At 38.6% G+C, this 15,126-nt stretch overlaps 2 protein-coding genes across 3 annotated transcripts in view; both read left to right on the top strand.

Annotated features, from left to right (window-relative positions):
* The window catches only part of CFAP69 (cilia and flagella associated protein 69), a 50,740-nt gene extending 44,880 nt beyond the window's left edge, over positions 1-5,860 (top strand). The window contains exons 30-33 of the mRNA XM_083407185.1: positions 2,071-2,178; positions 2,928-3,005; positions 4,613-4,736; positions 5,386-5,860. Coding sequence (XP_083263311.1) covers positions 2,071-2,178; positions 2,928-3,005; positions 4,613-4,736; positions 5,386-5,588 — 513 coding nt within the window. The 3' untranslated portion in view covers positions 5,589-5,860. The remainder of the gene's footprint in view (positions 1-2,070; positions 2,179-2,927; positions 3,006-4,612; positions 4,737-5,385) is intronic.
* A 1,510-nt stretch (positions 5,861-7,370) lies between these two features.
* Positions 7,371-15,080, top strand: CLDN12 (claudin 12). 2 transcript variants are annotated; one of them, XR_014503631.1, is made up of 4 exons: positions 7,371-7,529; positions 9,563-9,629; positions 10,887-11,703; positions 14,068-15,080. XR_014503631.1 is itself a non-coding variant. In XM_083405841.1 (3 exons), exon 3 carries the CDS (start codon positions 10,908-10,910, stop codon positions 11,643-11,645), a length of 738 nt encoding a protein of 245 aa, XP_083261967.1. In that variant the 5' UTR covers positions 7,372-7,529; positions 9,563-9,629; positions 10,887-10,907; the 3' UTR covers positions 11,646-12,217. The 2 variants fall into 2 exon arrangements, 1 of the variants encoding a protein (XP_083261967.1); XM_083405841.1 differs by lacking the exon at positions 14,068-15,080 and having other exon boundaries at positions 7,372-7,529; positions 10,887-12,217.
* The last annotated feature ends 46 nt before the right edge of the window (positions 15,081-15,126 follow it).

Raw genomic sequence — 15,126 nt, 5'->3', positions numbered from 1 at the left:
ATTTATTGCTGTTCAGCAGCTGAGAGTGATCTACTGTAGAGTGCTAAACATAGGCCTGTTAAAATAATTTTTAAAATTGCCTGTGTTTGTTCAGAAAGATTATTTTTTCCAAATATGAGGTCCCTTATCCATGCTACTAAGTTTTGATGAAGAATTAAGGACCATGTTCATTCATGAGTCTTCCAAACTTTTGATTGCACACAACCTAATTTTGACTTTGATGTGTAGAACTCTAGCTGGCACATGAGAGCAATCAAAGACATAAGATGAAAGCATTTTATCAAGAGGTGTTTGATGACAACAGTGCAACAATGGAGTTCACAGATGCAAAATGAGTAAAATTGCTTTTTCTCCTTCCTGGAACCAGGGTGTAGAGGGCTTGTCTGACGATGCTTTAATCTTTCTCTAAATAAAGTGTATTACAGGGATAAGAATCGCAGCATTACTGCTAAAGATTATATTTTCCCCCTGTACTTTAAAAGAACTTCAAAATAACATTAAGCATCTGTACAAGACTCTTAAAAATTGCTTGGAGGTTTGTTTGTTTTTTTTACAATCAAGCAGTGTATAAATTTTATGAAACGAATATATAAACAAGCATTGTAGTTCCTAGCTGTCCTTTTTTACCATAGCAGGCATAAAATTAGAATTGATGGGAAATAATTTTGATCCTTATCCCCCACCACCCAAAATGTAATATATGTTAAGTTTTGAGTCTTGCAAATTAGTTGATAATTGCTTGATTCTTCAAAGTGTGGGAAACTCTTCAGTTCTCAGAATACAGCATGCAAAAATATTCCCTTGACTTCTGAATAGCTTAGAAGATCAAGCCTGGTGTTTTCTATTGTAAGGTTACCAGATGTCCCTGTTTCCCGGGGACAGTCCCCGGATTTGCAAATCAGTCCCCATACAGAATCCCTTGAAGTTGAAAAGTGTCCCCGGATTCATTGAAAAAAAATCTGGTAACCTTATTAAGCACCCAAATGAGCATGCTATGTTTATACAAGTAACGGTTCAAGCCCGAAGCATAGTTTGGTTACTAATGAATTGCATGCTTGCATGTTCCCTCTTCTCCTGTATGGGTCTTCCCTCTCTCTATTTAACCATAACCAAAATTGGATGTGTTGTCTCAATTGGTAAACTATGCAGTAGTGGCCTGTGCAGAGCCGCCCCCCAGTTCTGACGTCACTGCAACTTACCTGGATGGGACTTGCGGGTGGCGTTGGAGGCAGAGCTGCAGTGAAGTCAGGGTTACCACCCCCTGCCCTGTTCCAGCCCTTTCCAGGTAAACTGCAGAGATTGCAGGGTCAGGATGATGGCTGTGCACCACCACATGGGCTACTGCTGAAACTATGGCTAGACTTTTCCCTCACAACCAGAATCAGAAAATATGTGTGGAAATGGCAAACTATGGGTGGCGCTAAACAGGAGAAGGAAAAGCTGCACACAAGAGGAGAGAGGGAACATGCATGCCATGCGTCATTCACAGCCTTCCAAAACATACCTTTCAGTGTGCGAGGAGAAGCTTACTTTTAAATCAGACAATTCTAATGGAAACTTAGTGTTAAGGTTGGAGAAAACATTTTCAAAGGGGAAAATTTTTGATCCTGCAGCAAGAATACAAAACTCACTTGCTGTGGTCACGTTAGTCTGTTTTTTTCTGGGTGGGGTCAAGGATTAATTGACTTGCAATTACTAGTTCCTGCAAAACTGTGGGCCATTCCCAACCTTACATTTATGTGACTGATTAGAACTTGTATCCTGCTCATGACTGCAATACTTCATTTTGTCCCCACCCCCCAAAAAAAGGCTAGTTGAAGACTTATGAAGGGGGGAGTTCTGCTCCATAATGTAGCTTGGGACTAGATATATGAGGGAGTCTTCGTGTAGTTTTTTCAATGGTTCAGCCAGATCACACGGCACTTTCAGTCTCTTCTAGTAGTTAAGGCTTCTTGCCTAATTCAAGCCATTGGTCTCTAATGGAGATGCTGTAACCATTTTTTTAAAATCGATGCGACCCAAATGATGATGGGGTCTTTTGTGAAAGTCTAATCTTTCTTTCCCTCCTAGATCACAGTTGCTGATCTTCCAGGACTGATTGAAGGTGCACATGCAAATAAAGGAAGAGGACACAAGTTTCTGAAGCATGTGGAAAGAACCAAACAGCTCCTCTTTGTTGTAAGGACATGCTGTAGCTTAGCTTTTTATTTGACATCTTTAAAGTCTGCTTTTAATTTAGGCTTTGTTTTGCCGAAGAAGTAACCTGGGGGTGCCTGTTCATTACATCATGCCATAGCTTTGCTAATATTATAAATGAAAATTTAACATGTAACATGGATAGCTGCATAGCTCAGTTGGTTAGTGTGCGGTGCTGACATCACCAAGGTTGCAGGCTCAGTTCCCGCAAAGGACAGCTGCATAGTCCTGCCTGGACACAAGTCTGGGAAGTGTGTGTGGAGGCCCTTGGGTGTCCAGAAGACAAGACCCCACCTCTCTCAGCCTTGCTGGTGTGTTCCAAAGGAAAACATAGCAATATGTTTGGCATCAGCTTGACTGCAGGAGTTGCCAGAAGGAAGCATCCAAGATGCCACCTAAATGTCTTAGGGACTCCACTCCTAATTTGTGTAGGGTTTATTCCTTAGCCTTTTCTTCTCCCGTAGATATCCCGCAAGGCAGCGGAGGAGAGACAGTAACAGAACACATAAAACTAAGCAAACACATTTTTTCTGTGAATTGGAAACTGTTCAGATATAGCAGAGAGGATGCTATTTTTGGGGGGGGGGAATGTTTTGTGTGTAACAGCCACCTCACTGCCATCACTCCCACGCTGCCTGTCATCTTCATGGTCTCTTGGAAAGTGAAGGATAATCATGTGAGAAAGCATTTGATTGTCTGATTTAAAAAAAAAAAAATGTCGATTTTTTTAGGTTGATGTAGCTGGGTTTCAGCTTTCTCCTACAAGCCCATTCAGAACAGCCTTTGAAACTGTAATACTACTTGCAAAGGTAAGTTTACTGATTCTTTTATATACAGGCATGATTTGTGCATATTGCAACACGCATGTTCTGACATGAGAGACCTGATTAAGATTTGATTTGAAATGTTTACTTGAATGGCACACCTATTAAAGCTACAAACTTGAAAACTGTATCCAAGATGTTTGAGATTTGGAAGTTTCCAAATACTTCTAGGGAGAGCTGCTAACATAGTGTTTGTCACTTTGTTTTTCACTAACTCTATTTTCATCTGTATGGTGGAAATTTCTCCGGTTCAGAAGGCAATGAGAAGTCAAGCAGTTTAGTCTTCAAGATTGCTTCCTGTTATCAAATAGAAAACACGTAGCTAACAAAATTTGTGATGCAGATTAACAGTTATGAATTCCAGTGGTACTGTCTCTTAGGAATTTATACCTGAGAGGCTCATGTGCTCCCAAGTGTACACTGTCCCATTTATATTGGCTTCATGCGCTTATTCCACATGAGAATATTCACCGGACAGCTATGGTTTGATTTATTATATTTCTATGCTGCTTTTCATTCAAAGGAATCCCAAAGCGGCTTAGAAACAACATATAATAACGTGATAGAACTTATTAAAACATCACAAATACAACATAAATAATACAGAATAATTGAGAAATAATCAGTGAAACAATTACAACCTATAAAGCTCCGTTAACAAAACAACTAAAAAAAAAGCTAAATATCTAAATCAAAGCAAGCTATATGATTAATAACTCACTGCAGCATTTATAATCTAGAAAACAATATCAACAACATCAACAAAATAGCAGTCAAAAATAAACTAAGCACTGTTAAGTTCATACACACACTCCACACACCTATGACTCATAATTTTTTTACTCTATTCAGCTCATTAAAACTACGTGTACACATAATGCCCATGGCAACAACTCCCTTCTGAAGGTTCCTCAGTGGCTCCTGCCTTGTGGAACACCCTCCCATTAGATGTCAAAGAGATAAAGAACTATCTGACGTTTAGAAGACAGGCAGCCCTGTTTAGGGAAGTTTTTAATGACTGATGTTTTAATGTATTTTTAATCTTTGTTGGAAGCCGCCCAGAGTGGCTGGGGAAACCCAGCCAGATGGGCGGGGTATAAATAAACAACAACAATTATTATTATTATTATTATAGTTATTCTTCCTCGGGCTGGAGGTAGGGCAGTACAGATGAAACCAACTACCCCCTGATGGCAAGCAGAGTCTTTTTCCTCTCGCAGTTCTTCCTCTGGAAACAGCTCCATTATGAAGGCATCTAGGACTGGAGCATGGGGCAAGACAGGAGGGAGAAGCCAGTCATGTGATACAGTCACGTCTTCTATTTAAATTTCGGTTGTGTATTATTATTGTGTACACATGGTAGACAGTAGTAATCAGTAATGTGTGAAAGGTTAAACGTACCTTGATTTTGCCTCTGGGCCTGCTCACACCTGTCATGTGGTCTTGAGAGGTTGTTTAAAAGGGAATGTGGCCCTCCTTGCTCTGGTTTGCAGATGTATTGTGTAGTAATTAAGAGTTAAATGAAAAGGCTGGTATAAAGCCAAATACTTTCAACGACAATATTTTACAAATGGAAACGACTTATATCACAGGAGCTGGAACTATATAAAGAAGAACTTCGAACTAAATCTGCACTTCTGGCCGTTAATAAAATGGATTTGCCCAATGCACGAGAAAAATTGAATGAGTTTATGGAACAACTGTGGAGTCCTCAAGGTGAGATACTTACTGTACAGCTCCTTTTTAAAGATAGCATATTCACATATCTTTGATATGTAGCAAGTAGTGAGTTTTCATTACTGCAAAAGAAGAAACGTTTTTCAGTATATTGATTGTATTTTAAAGTAAAATACTGTATCACCAAACTATGTTGTCTTTCATGCTAGCCTAGAACTGTAATGATGCTAAAATGCTAGTGTCATAGAATTGTAGAGTTGAAAAGAGAGTTAATCTAGTCCGGCCCCCTGCAATGAAGGAATATTTCACCCAACGTGGGGCTCGAACCCATAACCCTGAAGTTAAGAGACTCATGCTCTACCAACTGGGCTATCCAGCAGATAAGAGCCTTAGAAGAAGAATGGAATGCAAATCTATTAGAATCTATTCTGTCAGTAAATGCAGTTAGGAAGTCTTCTGGGCCAACAGCCACATCTATTGTCCTCTCCTAACATCTTGGCAGTCCAAAAACCAATTACCCTGACTTCCTTGGAATGGAATATCTTCAAACAACTCTGCTACTGCTATTACATCAAGCATCTATTTAACTATTTAAATTAATCTATTTAACTATTTAACAGTTAAATAGCAAATTTTATACTGGCTTTATCCTATGTGTAGTAACTCTAATTATATATATATATTTCAGATTATATGCACACTCTTCCAAAAAATATGATTCCAGAAGTCACTGTCAACTTCAAAGAGATCATCCCTATATCTGCACACTCTGGTGAAGGAATTGAAGAACTGATCATGTGTTTAAGAAAAGTACTAGATGAAGAATCTGAGAAGAAGATTGAAGATCATCAGAACCAGCAGCTTCGTGCACTGAGGAGCTCAGAAATATAGCAGTTTCTTAACACACACAAACTATTATATAATATTAACACATGAATCTTTGCAGGCCTCTGAACACAACTGAGTTTGTGGCAAGCCTGTATTTACACACTCTTTCAGGTCAACCATTTCAAAGAGAGAGGGTGTTATTTTCCAGTTTCTGTAAAATACAGAAAAGTGCATCATGATATTTTACAACAAGTCTTCAAGTTGCACAACCTTCTTAATTAAGTTGTAGAATATATTTCAAAAGATGTAAATAAACATGTAATTTTATATAAAGATAATAAGGTATTCTTTTTGTTATCATTTACTAGAGATTTCAAGAGTGGCATCCTTGAATCAGTGCAGGAGAACGTATAAAACTACATGTGTTCACTTTCCTGAAATATTTTGGGCAGAAATATTTAAAATCACTAATACTGTAAAGTGATTTATCAGTAGCAGTGCTAAGTTGAAGCATGGCAATGGCATAGTCTCTATCCTGGATGCCCCAAAGATGAACAGAGGAAAAGGGAAGAGATAAAAGAGTTAGACAACAGTGGCAAAAATGGGGTCTGGAAATTAACATAGTGGCTGGCAAAGAATGCCTTTTAGTGGAACAGACATGTAAATAGTGAATGTTTGTGACTTGTACAGCCATAGATAATCCAAGATAAACAAAACTCAAATTTTGCACTACGGAATTATACATTCTTGATCGGAATAAATTATGTCTGCCTAAATTAGACTGAACTCACCTCTTTTGAGCAGGGACGCTAAAAATGGTTGATTAGAGATGACTGCAACTGAATTGGAAAGGAAGCAAAGGCCACTGATTCTTCCCACATAATTAGATCAGCTTTGGGATGGCTTCCTAATATGGTCCTGAATAATCTGCTGCAATGATGCCCCAGGAATAAATAGCACTGGTCCTGGTTTCCCCCCAGCTTCCTTGCACAGTTCTTCCCCTAATATGGCTACTACCAACCTGCACATTAAAAAAAAAAAAAAACAGATCACAGGAAAATGAGGCTTTTAAAGCAACAACGATAAAACCATGTTTGGAATGCTGTGGTGTATAATATATATATGAAAGCTAGCAGCTGGGTTCCAAAGGATTACATCAGAAGTGAAATTCTACTTGTGTGGATGTAAGATTGTACTGTAGGTTGGGAATTATTATTAGTAGTAATAACAAATTTATTACTTATACTTGGGTTGCCCCAGCCATTCTGGGTGGCTTCCAACATATCCTCTCTCCTCTCTCCCCACCCCTGTCAAGTTGTATCAGAAACAGCTTGGGAGGGGGATTCTGACGGGAATAATAACCCCACGTCCCCTTGAACGTGCTTAGCTGGTTATGTCGTGTTTTGGAATTTGGCTGATACTTTGCTGCTTCAGATTTGAGTTTCCAGGTCAGACTCACAGGTGGATAGTGATAGCCAGGTCTTAAAAGCTGCCTTCTCAAAATGCTGTAGCTGATACTTTTAAAGAAAACACAGTTTTGAGATCAGGGATCCATTATTATGCTTTAGGGGAAAGCTGGACACGCAATTCTTAAAAAGAGAGGCAGAGAATATTTACATTGCGCAGCAGCCGGCATATCCAAAAGGGTAAGAGAAAACCGGTAACCAAGAAGCCTCTGAAGAGATGCAGAGTGTCCTATTCCAGCATCAGTTCCTTTTCAGCAACGCGTGATGGAGCTGAAGAAAACAACTTGAAATACAATCAGAAAGAGGAAGCACCCGGAACAATAGAGTAGGAAGAGTGATTTCTGGGAATTGTAGTCTTTAGAGAGGAAGGTGAAACGAAGAGCATTGCAGGCGGAGACTTCAATCCCAGAAGCCTTTGGGCACACCTGGAAAAGGCAGCCGCTTCCTGAAAAGCCGACACTGGGAATCCTCAGCGTCAACAAGAGGGGGAAGAGAAATTGGATGCTTGGAAATTAAGTCCCTCGAGCGTGGGAAGGGGGTGAGTACGGTGGAGATAATCTCTCCTTCTGCATTTATTTATATGTGAGCCATTGCTCCTTCCAGAGAGGCTGGATTTCATTAGAATCATACGTCACTACGGACCGATAAGGTGTTATTTCCATTGAAATAGATGGGATTTACTTCGGCGTAGATATATTTTAACAGCACAGTCCTATGCATATCTGCTCAGAAGGAAGTCTCAGTGAGTTCAATGGGACTTACTCCCAGATAAGTATTAGAATACACCCTAAAGATCGATGGCATGAACATATAAACACCTGGCATGAAATATTACCTTTAAAAATAAATGAATGAATTGGTCCTTCTCTGATACTCTGGTTTGGGGTGAACACTCGAACATGGGGCGATCAATAGGAGATTCCAGGCAGCGCAAAGGAAGTGATTCTTCAAACAACCCATAATTATTTTGTGGGATCTGCTGCAGCCTGCTTGATACGGCGATGGCTTCTATCTCAGATTGTTTTATAAGGGGATCAGAAATATTCATGGAAGAAAAAATTACCAGTGACTGCTATTCATGATGGCTATATGCAGCCTTCAGGTTTTTGAGTCAGTACGCCTCACCAATTGCTGGGAATCACAAAAGGGAAGAGTTCTCGTGTCCTGCTTGTGCGATTCATGTTCTTGATCACTGTGGACACTCGATTGAACAGACGTTTGTTCTGATCCAGGTCTTCTTACGTTCTTCTCTTTGTGTTTGTATTTCAAATGGTTTGATACTTATTATGCCCTGAGTCACAGTTTAGCCCACACACTGGGGCTTGCTTGTGAGTTGTTCCTTCTCTTTAGTCATCATTAGTAACACAAGCAAAGTGACTGTCTTTTTATAGTTTCTGTACAGTGTTTTTGAAGGTTTCAAAATGGTGATTACATCAGCTTCTCACCTTCCTTGAGTGTGAGAACCCATAATTGAAGGTGAAACAGTTCAGATGTATAAACCAGTATAAACAACACATTATGTTCAAATACACTTATCACAAGTGTTGACCCAGTTATTAGCACATAAATGAATCAATGCAAGTCATATGTGGTTCCCTCTACATTCTCAAATTGATCTTGCATCCTTCTAATTATGAACTATGGTGATTAAACCCAAGCTCAGCTTGTAAAGCCTTCCCCAGCTTTGAAGGGATGGAAAAAACTTAACCTGTTGAATTTCTTCTTGTGTAACTGTTAGAGATGCATGATCCTTGCCAGATAAAGATTGGCAACTATACTATGTTTTTACAAGTTAATATTAAGCACTGACTTTTCATATTTAAGGTTAGATCTTACATGTAGAGGGTAGCAGGTGGTACCAAATGCACATCTGCAGTGCATATATACAGCACTCCACGCAGTCAGGAATGCTGAAGAAATACGGTTTCTGATCACCTGGAGTGTTGCCTACACATGTATGAGAAGCACAACATAGATGTGAATTTGAGCACCTCAGGTGAAGTCTGCAGCCTCCCTTTGTACATAAATGACTTGCACATGCAGAAGATCCGAGCCAGGCTTGTATCTCATAAAAAAAGTATTACTCATCTGTACAACACTTTTGGGTGCAGAGTGTTCTGCAATACTGTCATGTGCCCTTAGGATAGGTATTGAGGAGCAAAGGTAGAAAAATAGCAAAACTTTTCTCTTTTGACGACTCATAGGAAGAAATGTAACACTGTCATAGTTTGGGAAGAGTTGAGTATGAAGATGTGTTGATGGAACTCCTTCCTACAGGCTTCGCACTTTTGGAGGTCAACTATTACTGAATATTCCCTTGTGTAAAAAACTGGTATTGTGCAATAAGGGGAGCTTTGGATCTTGGGAAGCTGGCTCCAGCCAAGTTAACTCTGAGGAATTCATCTTGACCCCTGTTCCTTCTGTCCCATCTCTATAGCAGTGATTCACTCCTACATGTTAATTGTGACTATAACGAAGGGTTTTGAAGTGCTTTATATAAGTGAAGGCTAGTTTGTTATATCTGTTGTAGTTGTATTTTCTCCAGAATTAATTTGTTGTTTCGCCCCCTAGATCTATTAGAATTGTTCTACTACTTGCAAGAGTTCTGCTGTTATTCTGGATTTGGTTAAATCTCTTGGTAAGTTTGTTCTTCTAAGCCTTTAGAACAGGGGTTCCCAAACTGGTCTGAGTTTATTTTAAATTTTTTTCCCCAATACAAAATTAAAAAAATAAAAATCCAACTACATATCCATATACAGAGATTTCTCTGAATCTCAGGACTTCCCCCAGCCCCTTCCCTGGAGCCCTGATTTAAATATTTAAAACTGCATCTTCTTCCAAACTCTGACTTTTATATCAATCCATATTGTCCATGGTAACTGTTACACCACAAGTGAAATCTGGTCTGAGTTTCAGTCATGTGGTCTGTGGCCGTCTGTGGATTTCTGACTGAAGATGGGAGATGACATATCAATCCCCTTAAATATTTGTGGTAATTTTTATTTGCATTGCTTCTTTTACGTTGTATTTTATTTTTATTACAAGTTGAATTCTGTGGAATGCAAGAAAATACAAAATATAAAAAAGAAGCAGATACAAATACAATTAAGAATCATACAACATCTAGCACAATGGCTACACCAAGCAGAAAAATAATTGTCACCCACCAATACCCTCAGCAAATTTCAAAGGGCCATGAGTGGAAAATGTTTGGGAAACGCTGCTTTAGAAAGAACTTCTCCCAACATGCAACTGAAGGCATATTAAGACATTAATCTCTGATCATACATAATAAGTGCTGGTGTCTGTAAAGACTTATTCTCAGCTTAGATCTTTATCAACTTAATTTGATCCTTATCAGTATGCAAAAGACTCAGTATTATGGTTGCAGGGTCCCTCCCCTCTTCACACACATTATTAAATAAGCATGAAACCTAGCTATAACCTAACTATAGCTGGATAGTTTGGTGAGAGGCCCAGGGAGTGACAAACAAGGTACACCGGATCTCCTTTGCTATACCAGCTACGCCTGCTGCTTTTTAATTACCCACAAGTAGCTTCTGATTCTGAAAAAAAGTATTATTTAATAAGAGTGGCCCATTGGAGCAGAGCCTCCTGCACAACCCAAGCGCCAATGTGCCTTCTTCAGAATTCAGATTAATTTATATTTCAAGACTGTCCGTCATTTCTCCCTCATTATGGTTAAAAAAAGGGGTCGATCAGAATATTTCTTTATTATTTCTTTATCTCATACAATTTATAGACTCATTTATTATGATTTTTTTAAAAAACCGATCACAGTGGTTTACGAACAGAGTAAAACAGTAAAATTATCGTAAAAACAGCTATTCAGATAATAAATCTTGATGATTTAGTAAAGTTTTTTACCCCCCAGGAGGCATTTTTGTTGGCTAAGATGGGTTGCCGTGATGTCCATGCTGCGACCGTCCTCGCCTTCCTTTCTGGTACAGCTGCCTTATCTGGACTTATCGCCGCGGCTCTGCTGCCTAACTGGAGACAGATGCGGCTCTTCACCTATAACAAGAATGAGAAGAATGTCACCGTGTACACTGGGCTCTGGATTAAGTGTGTTCGCTTTGATGGCAGCAAAGACTGCGTCATCTACGACACCGAGTGGTACACAGCAGTTGACCAGCTGGATTTACGCGTCCTCCAGTTTGCTCTCCCCATCAGCATGTTAACCACTGTCTTGGCTCTGTTTCTCTGTTTGATCGGCATGTGTAATACCGCCTTCATAACCACAGTGCCCAACATCAAGCAGGCCAGATGTCTCATAAACAGTGCGGGCTGCCATCTTGTGGCCGGCCTCTTCTTTCTTCTTGCATGTGTCATTTGCCTGACGCCATCTATCTGGGTCATCTTTCATAACCAAGAACTGAACAAGAAATACGAACCGGTTTTTTCCTTTGACATCTCTGTGTTCATTGCCATTGCCAGTGCAGGAGGCTTACTGTTTACAGCCATCCTCTTATTCCTTTGGTATTGTGCATGCAAAACGCTTCCTTCCCCTTTCTGGCAGCCTCTGTATCCTCATGCGCCCAGTGTGCATAGTTACGCCTCCCAACCTTATTCTGCGCGGTCACGCCACTCTGCCATTGAAATTGACATTCCGGTTGTTACACACGCTTCCTAAATGATAAGCTGGAGAAGCCAAGCACCTGCTCGTTCTCTCCTTCGCCAAGGCACTGCAGGTGAAGTGTTTTCCCCATTCCCTCGGAGACATCTAAAAATGTTTTACAAAGCTAGGTGGGAAAAAATTGCTATTGTAACTTGATAGCTTTTCCAATTTCTCTATCTAGGAATACTGCAGAGATAGGAATGTAGTTAGGTAAGTGAGCCATAATATTAGAATTCTACTTGTTTTGATATTGAAGCTGTTCACAAGTTTCTAGTTCTCATTAAAACTGGTGGCGTGTGAATTCATAGGTAAATTAAAGACTGGGACCTTTTTGCTTTTTATATTTTGAACTAGTTTCTTCCATGAATTGTACTACTGGAAAAAACCATGCCTGCTGGTGTTTATAACCCAGTGATTGAAACTTTCATTTTTAAGTATTTATTGTCAGTCCAAATTTTTACCTAATTCAAAAATGCCTGGGCTGTAACAATGTTTACCGATAGCCATTTTGTTTTGTTTTTTGCTTACTTAGAAACATTTGTTTTGTTTAATTATTAAAAGAATCACCTTTAAATAAAAAGAAATATGTATATAAGCAGCATTATTCAATATAATAAAAACTGAAAGCAAAAAGTGAACATCAATAATATTTGTGACTTTCCAGAAATTTACACCTAATCTAAAACAACCAGATTTTAATAAGATCATTCAAAGATAGCCATTTTGTACTTTTTGAAAATGATAAACTTAGGGATGTTGATGATTCATTGTAATAATTCCCCCATTGCAATAGCATAGCCTGCATTTGCTTTTAGGTTTAGGTGATATTTCTTAAATGCTACATCTTTCTCTTTTTAAACATAGGAGGTGACCAGAATCCATTTACAATTAAATTTTACGTAGTACAATACTGATAATTCAAATAGTCTTGGAATTATCTAAAGTTCACCAATACTAGAAATCTATATTAATAGGTCCCCTCTGCACTAGACATTTAAACCAGGATCGGGGTCTCCTAACAACTCTCAGCACCCTTAGAATCATAGAGTTGGAAGAGACCACAAGGGCCATCGAGTCCAACCCCCTGCCAAGCAACAAACTACAGTTCCCTTCAGGAGGAAGCCATGACTCTTTAAACTGGAGTGATACCTCTTTAAATGGGGCCATAGAATGCTATTATATTTTGATATATAGTTATATTGGGCTTTCTGGGTTATTTATTTATAATAAGGATTTTTGGATAACCAAAATTCCTGTTGCTGTAACTTTAAAAAAAAAAGTCAGAATCATTTTAAACACCTTATAAGTTCGAATGAAATCTGCTGCACTGTATTCACTGTTTGCTTAGCAATGCCCTTTGAGCTTTAGACTGTGTTACTAAATTAGGATTATTTTTATGGTTTTCTGTATTGAAAATGGGCCCCTGGATTAATAGTAACGCTAGTGATTTCACAGTATTTTTCTATAAATAATTTTGAAGATGAGATTATTGTTAGAGGCGTTTGACTTAACTTTTTTTAAAGGATTTCTGGTGCTGCAGCTTTTCATGTAGGTCAGACTTCTACATCTCTGACCTTGGTCTTTCCCCCTATTCATTAGGAATCAGGTATTTGGCTTGTATTCAGGTAATTTTTTCCCACTTGGTGGTATTTATGCCTTTTGGATAATGAAAAGAATACTAGCAGGTATCAGCTATCAGGGTTTATTTTAAGTATTCAGAAATATGGAGCATGTAGTTTGAGCTATTCCTTTTTTTAAAAATCCACAAATGGTTTTGAGCATACTCTGGAAACCAAGACTTTACACATTTGTTTTAGTTGAAGGAAAACCTGGTTTTCTTAGTTTGTTAGGGCTATATATTCTTAAATAGTTAGGCAAGTGTAAAAATATGCTCAAATCAAAGCACTTATCAACATTCCATTTATAGAGAGAATTTTTCATCTTTTGAACTGGGTGCCTGCAAAAATTCTCTTTTTCTTTAAGCAGCAGAAGCTTAAGCTGAAGAAAACTCAGGATCTCGTTTTACAATTTGCATTCCTCTAAACCCAGTTTCTGCAATGTGTTCCATACTGATGCTTACTGTGATTAAAACTTTAGGTAGATCAATCCTGAGTCACAGGAGAGTTTTTGTTTTGATTCAAAAATTCACTGAAACACGGCTACTTTGAAGTCTATGGGGATTAGGAACAGCAGTGCCCTATTGATTTGTTTACAGGTGAAAATTGAAAGCTTTGATAAGTGCTTTGCAGTTGCACTATGTAAAAATTCACCACATGTGGTGAATTCAGTTTGCTTCAGACATTCACCGCTCATGTGATTGATGAATTCCCAAAGTATGAGGCGGGCCTTAACTTTTATGTACAGTTGTTGACAGAGGTATAATATCAATGATGCTAGAAAATGAAATAATTGCATTCCCTTTTCCTTCTCTTTTCAGAGGTTATATATCCACTTGCTTGTTTTGTTGAAGATCCTGTGATTCTTTCATAGGCATTCTGAAACTTAAAAATGTGCTGTGCAGCTTTCTTTTTCTTCCCTTCCTTCCGATGTTACCAGTTCTTGATTTAACATTGATTTGTGGAAGGCATCTTGAAGAACCAAACTTCCTTCCACTGAAGCCCCCTAGACTCTTAAAAAGCCTCTCCAGATGATCAGCATGGGTTGTGCCACCCAGAATGGCAGTGTGAAGGGCAAATTACCTCAAATCAGACACAGGAATCTTGCTCCAGTAGAGCTCTACTGAGTGCAAGATTTCTCTGTCTGATTTCATAAGATTCCTGCTTTCTACTTTCTGCTGCAGTTCTGTGAGATGCACCCAAAATCAACACCTTATGCTGTATATGAAGTTTCAGTCAGCAAAGGAAGGGTGGCAGCCTCCACACTGCATGAATGATGCTGACAGCTTCAAACGATAGTACCACATGGTTCAGTCATAATTCTATATGTGGTCCTTTTCTTTTAAAGCCATCTGCTACAGGAACTTAGTCTAGATGTTTGTATTTTCAAACTTGATAACTTCTTCTTTTAGTTTTCTGTTGTGTGCTTGCCTTAACATTTTCTTTTAGACTGGTACTATTGGTGCTACAAGCCAAATGTATTAGCTGTTGTACATTATCCTTTAAAGACAAGGTTACCCCAAAATGCATACCTATTAAAAATTCTGAACCTGCTTCTGTATGCAAAAGCCAGTGGATTTTAATTTAATTGTAAGCTGTCTCTTGAACTTTGATCTTGTTTCGCTTGTACCAAGAGAAAAATGTGAATTTCAATATTTGTTACAGAAAACGAATTTTCCATCTCTGTTCTTGTGTTCTGCATGAATATGTATCCATTTCTTCAGGGTTGCCTAATATAGAATTCTCCTTTTGGCATTTAGTTATGCTTTGTTATGGTTTACATTTTTTTTGTAAAAGAAAGTATGTATTTTTAATTATAAATGGTATTGTGCAACTGTGGCTTATTTCTATAGCTTGTTTTGAATATTGATCAGTTCAGA

This window comes from Podarcis tiliguerta (genome assembly GCF_965153285.1).
Source record: "Podarcis tiliguerta genome assembly, chromosome: 12".
Lineage (NCBI taxonomy): Eukaryota > Metazoa > Chordata > Lepidosauria > Squamata > Lacertidae > Podarcis > Podarcis tiliguerta.
This window is presented reverse-complemented; position numbering and strand designations above follow the sequence as displayed.